This window comes from Lygodium microphyllum, chromosome 1 (genome assembly GCF_053477565.2).
Source record: "Lygodium microphyllum isolate KBCC chromosome 1, Lygodium_microphyllum_v1.1.10, whole genome shotgun sequence".
Taxonomy (NCBI): domain Eukaryota; kingdom Viridiplantae; phylum Streptophyta; class Polypodiopsida; order Schizaeales; family Lygodiaceae; genus Lygodium; species Lygodium microphyllum.
In genome coordinates, this window is record NC_141135.1 from 150745261 (window position 1) to 150751260 (window position 6000).

General features: G+C 36.7%; 1 protein-coding gene across 5 annotated transcripts in view; it reads left to right on the forward strand.

Moving 5' to 3' along the window:
• LOC148041821 (uncharacterized) overlaps positions 1-4574 on the forward strand; it is a 163270-nt gene extending 158696 nt beyond the window's left edge. Inside the window, exons 25-29 of one of the 5 annotated variants that reach the window (XR_015691580.1) lie at positions 2-1121; positions 1274-1333; positions 1419-1517; positions 1679-2337; positions 2489-4569. Coding sequence is in view for 3 of the 5 variants with exons in the window: in XM_087682805.1 (XP_087538931.1) it covers positions 2-1121; positions 1274-1333; positions 1419-1517; positions 1679-1702 (1303 nt within the window). In the remaining 2 variants the exon portion in view is untranslated. Of the gene's footprint in view, position 1; positions 1122-1273; positions 1335-1418; positions 1518-1678 lie in introns of those variants that run through there. The other 4 variants (XR_015691586.1, XM_087682805.1, XM_087682817.1 and 1 more) reach the window with 4 other exon arrangements.
• The last annotated feature ends 1426 nt before the right edge of the window (positions 4575-6000 follow it).

Sequence of the window (6000 nt, forward strand, 5' to 3'; positions counted from 1 at the left end):
GATCAGTGAAGTGCCTGCAGTCTGACAGAGGTGTTGGTTGTGATGATGAAAGGCGGTTGTTTGGGGATTTTACAAATAAAAAGCCTGGCAATAACAAAGAAAAGACTATGAACCTTTGCCCCATTGGAGCTGTCTTCAACTCTGAAAACAGCAATTTCCCTGCTGGAGCACCATGTGCATCTGCACATGAACAGTCTCCTGAGACAAGATATAGATCAACAACTGTGGGATTCTCAAAATCCCCCAAGACAACCATGCCGTGGGTGATATCTAGAACTCCATATGCAGGTGATGTTGAAAGCTCTTGCTCAAGAGATGGTTATGCTTTTACTGAGAAAAATGCAGAGGTGACTTCTCAAACTTTGACATTGACAAAAGCATCAATGCTTGAGACACCTCCTGAGCAGTCTTCTCATTTGGATTCTCAGTTTGAACATTCTGCAGTAACTGGGTTTAGAACTTGTGAAGAAAAATGTGCCACAGCAGCTTTCTGTAACCCATTTGAGAAAGTTGAGCAAATCACAGTGAAAAGCACAGCCTGTAAATCGAGTTTAGAGATGGCATCTCATCTGGATCTACCTGTGAGGAGATTGTCATCTGATTTTGTGGCTTGTGTGGAGTCAGTGGGACAGATTGACCGCAATAAATTTAGTGGTTCAAGTTTGGAAGAATCGGTGGGTAAAGCATTGTCAATTGAAGACGAATTATCATCAGAAAGGAGATTAAGTATCAACGCACAAAACAAAAATCTTGAACCTGACATGCTATGTTCCAGTTGTGGGATGTCTCTGTTGAAAGCAGGATTGCAGAATAGCAGTTTTAGTAGGCAGAAGCTTAGAGTGAAAAAACTATTTCTCCTTGATTTATTTAATTCTTTGAATGCCTCCTTACCTGTGAGTTACGTTGAAGTAATGGTTTATCAGATGTCATTGCTTCATCCAAGCATATGGGAACCCAAAAATTCATCAGAGAGCGGTAATCATTGTACCAAGTCTTCACAAGGTGTATGGGTGGAAAATGATGGATGTGTATTTAAGACACTTTTCTGTCCTTGGTGTGATCGTTGTATTGGTGCGTATGTAGTCGCAGCCAATCTTGGCAATATAGAGTTAGTAAACAAGGTACAGTAGAGAATTCTTGCCATCTTCTTCCTCCTTTTTTTCCTTATTTTTTCTGGTTGGTTTTTCTGGGTTTTTTGGGGGGGGGGGATGATGTGAGTTTGGTTTCATGATTCTGTTCCTCAGCAGCCTCAACATTTCCTGTGCTTCTGCAGGCTCTGCTGTTCAATGAAGCTACTGTGTTGAACCAGGAAATGCCTAAAATCAGTACTGAAGTGAGTGCAATGTCAAACAAACAGTACTTAACTTTGAGCTTACAGATAGCTTTCTCAAAAACTAAAGTTGTGGTGTACTATTCAGGGAACAAAAAATAATGGCCAGATTGATTGCAAAACTATGGCCAGAAGCAGCAGTCAGGCAATTGAGACATCTGTGAGACCCAAGGTGGAGGTTTTAGGGGTCACAAAACTTTTCCTTCATAAATCCCTCTAATCTTATTTGTTCTTTTTCTGAATTCTAGCTAACTGGTTCTGTTTGTATTTTTCCTGCTACTGTTGTCCTTTTTTTTTTTTTTCCTTTTGGTGGTGGTGGCGCGGTTTGTGGGTGTTGCTGCTGTGCAGTTAAAGCTTCCTAGACACGATTGATGTTAAGCTTCTGCTGATGTATCATGGAACGACTGAAGTTTGATGCCCTAGCAACTATTAGTTGCATCCCCTCTAGCTAGGTAATTGATGTCATGCTTCTGGTGATGTATCATGAAAGGAGAGTGATCATAAATTTTCACACAATTTGTGAACAAAACTCACATGGTTCTGCAGTGCACACGAGGGCTGCAATGCAGCACTTCTTGATGGCTTGCTGAACATATTTCATCTTCTCATCATACGGTTCTTGAATATCTGGTTTACTAATGTTTTTGCCTTGTTGACTTGATAATGAAGTGGCAGTTAATAGTGGCAGTTAATAAAACATGTCTCTCAAACTTTCAAGGTTGATGTGAAGCTTTCAAGTTGGGATCTCATAACATACTCTCTCCTCGAGTTGTGAAGTCGTTCCACCAATGGTTGCTGACTTATGAAGTGTCATAGAGAAGATGTGTCTAAGTATCGCTCAGAGCATTACAAAACTAATTCATGAAAAGTATCAGAAGCATGATACAAGGCAGTTTCTAATGACAATTCCATCCAAAATGGGTGGTCTATTCAAGGTAGCAAGGTAGCCATTCAAGAGAGCTCAAGAGTGATCAAGACCACCTACCTACTGTCTTCCCATCATTCAAGTAAAGGCAAATATCCCTTCTTGTATGTCACATTGATTCTGCCATTGAATGGGATGTGAACCAAAGGAGGGAGAATGCTCAGTGAAGAGATTTTTCATATTTTCATATTGTTTTCCCTTTTTCTTTTTGTGGGGATTTGGGATTGATGCAGGAAGGCTATAGATAAGTTATAATCAAGTATAGGAACAGGCTTACTCATGAGGGATTTTGAGAAGCATGATACAGTTTCTACTGTCAACTCCATTCAAAGTGGTGTTTTTCCCTTGGAAATACTCGAGGCAGTGATTTCAAGAGCAATCAAGAGAACAAAGAATGCTCTCCTAGTTAATAAACCTATTTCCACGTCATGTTGATCCAGAGGCTTGAAGGGAGGAACTTATGAGTGACTACTATGTTCAGTCCTCAAGAATTCTGGTGATGGATTAAGTCTGGGTTTATCGTAGTGGTTCGATTGGGACAGTGCGATTCCAAATATGTTTATACTTCTGAGGCAATGATGCGATCCCACATTTTCAATAGCTACTTAGGGCTCACAGGGAATGAAGATCATGAAGACCCTCTGTAGACTCTGGATTGCTCGTCTGCCTTCATGTGAGATGTTGACTAACACACGTTGTTAAATGCTCATACAAAGTTGATTCCCTGTTTTTCAAAGGGCTACTGCATAATAATGGTAGTCTTTCATCTTGGCTTTAACCTGGAGAACTTGCCTCTGGATCATTGATGGGTGTGGGGTGGCATGGCTCTTGCAGTTTGATTCATGTTGTGGCTACATCTTTGCTCATGAATAAATGGTATAGATCCCAATATTGTGCCTCCACATATGCCCAACACTTAACTGTGAGTCAGGATCCTCATTTGCCTATGGGCCTCCCACTCTGCGATGACCCTAGTCCTCTCTGGATCCAGAGATGTCTATATAGGTCTTTGCACTCACCATTGTACCATCTGTTTTCGGGCATGGTCCCAGGCCTACAGACTTTGCTAGTGTGTGAGGAGTGTGGGAAGCTCTAGAGAGTGGCTGAGTCTAGGATGGAGGTGAGCGTGTCTAAGGAGGTGGTATGCTCAAATTGTGTAAGCCCATCATAAACTTGATGGTTGTATATGTTGGCTAGCTCATGCATGAAATAGAAAGTGGTGGGCTGTGTTGGCTTAAAGGTTGCATGCCTAGCCGCCTACATTTACTTGTATATAGACTTGCACACCTATACATTACAAGTGGCGGGTATCCATCACTGTCACTTTATTTTTTATTCTTTTAGTGGCAAATAGAATAAGGGAAGGTAGGTCTTACATTGTAATTGTTGGAGTTCTTACACACTATTCTCTTTCTTGCTTTGACTTGTACACAGATCTAGGATAGACGTTCCTTTACTTTTTGAGCTTTGTTGATGCTCGTATACTTAATGTATTCTTGAATCATTTGTGTGTGCATTGAGGTGATATTTGGGATGTTTTGAGCTTGTTCAACAGGGTCTTTTATTACTGTAACAGTGTGGATAGCAAGTTTTTTCGCTCAGAACATTTATGCTTATGGTCCCTACATGGTATTTCAAGTATACTACATGTCTAGTTGATGTCTAGCATTGATGTATGCATCAGGATATGCTTATGACATGTTTTGGTACTTGGATTTGAGCTACCTTTGATGCACTCGGGGTTTGGTTAGCTACTTTGAGCTTTAGTGATTACTCACTTATGAGCATTGAAGATTCCTTGGATACTTATTACTCTCGAATGTATATTTGATATAGTTGGGCTTTCTTGATGCTTTGATGTATATGTCTTGAGCTTTGTTTGCTTTGCATTTCGGATTTGCTTTGAGGGGGAGATACTTGTACTTAGTTGGTAGAGCTTGCTCCCTTGAGACAATGGGACACTCTTGATTGACGCTTATGCTTTTATGTATGCTACTTGGTGCAATGATTTGTGCTTGTGGGCTAATTTGATTGCATATGCTTTAGACACTAGCACTTATCACTATCTGTACTTTGTTAGTGATATGCATAAGCATATTTATTATGTATTGAGTGCCATTGCTCTTTGCTTAATCCATTGTGCATTTGGTAGATCTCTGTAGTTGCTCTTGAGATCTTTTATATCCATGATGTATATACTTATGGGATGTATGGTTTCTTGACACTTTGAGTTCGTGACAGTCTTTGATACTGTTGGTCTATACTTATTCATTGCTAGTTATATTTTGTATATCTTTGTTGCTACTTGGATATCCTTAGAAGTGACAACTTGCTTTTTTGTTTATTTCTCTACAGTTGGATTGATATACACTACTATATTTATTATAGTAGTGTTGTAATTACTATTTTGAGCATTCTTTTACAACAGAGTAGATATTTAGTTTTAGCACTCTTTTCATCACAATTTGTGAATATTTATTCTCATTTGTTGTTATTTCTTTACTTTTTTTTGGGATTAATTTTGTGGCTATTTTTTAAGCTCAAAGAGAAACACCAAGAAAATGGAGAATCAATTTGTAAGAAAATCTATATTGTATCATCAATAAGAATATTCTTTTCAAATCTTCACGTAGCATTATATAACAATTCTTCCATGGGTTTATTATAACAAAACTTAAAGATATTTTTCATATTTTTTATCAAAAAAAGAGAATATAAAGGAATGCTTAACTTGAAATGAGAATCATTACATAACATTCATTTTCAATACTTTCATTGTTTTCATAGTCTCTTATAAAATTTTCACTTATAGATATATTATTTAGCATAAAAAATTGGCTCTCTTTTTTACACATGCTTTTTTTGAATGGTACATTGGAATAATGAAAAATCATCCATAATTTCTCTTTGATCGTGGATAGTCTTCTTAAGAGATGTTTGATATGAACGGTCACCAAAGTCACTACAATGTTTTTTTGTAGCTCAATAGTGGCTTTGTCACTTCACTTTTTGCTTGAGTTTTCAATAGCTATTTTTTTCATTTCTTTGAGCTATTTTTTAGCTTGTATTCATTTCTTTTCAAGGTTAAAAAACTTTTTCTAGCTACATTCTCACTTAACAGAATATTTACAGAGGTATACAGAACAAGAGGAAAATAGAGACCTAGGTTGTACAAAAGCTCAAGAGGATTAATAGAAAGTCAACAAAAAGCATTTGGCTAAGGTGAAATCATTCGAATTCATTAATAACATTCAATGAGCTTTTAAATCATCTTAAACTTTATTAATCATTATTTTATTTTCATACGTAAAGAAAACAAAACAAAGTAGAAGCTCAACAGAACAAAGCAAAACTAATTAGACATTATCAAGACATCAATACAATATGTTAAAATATTATAGATTTTTAAAAAATTATCATGAGTTTTTGAAATTGAATTAACCTTATTTAAAACTCTCTTAAATACTTTAAAATCAATTAATCAACATACAAATCATACAAAAATCCAAGAAATTTAATTTAAAAATTAAGCCATTTCGATAGGCAATATATGTTCATACTCAATCAAGGAGCATCCTTGTGACTATTGAAAAAGAGAATAAAAGTTTAAAATATAGCTTAGGTTGATCTTTGATAGCATATTCAATAAATGGAATCCAAGCACAATCTCAACTTATAACTTGCGTTTAAGAAAGAATACAATGAAAAGAAAAATAACTTTATTTATTAGCACAATTTAAAAACA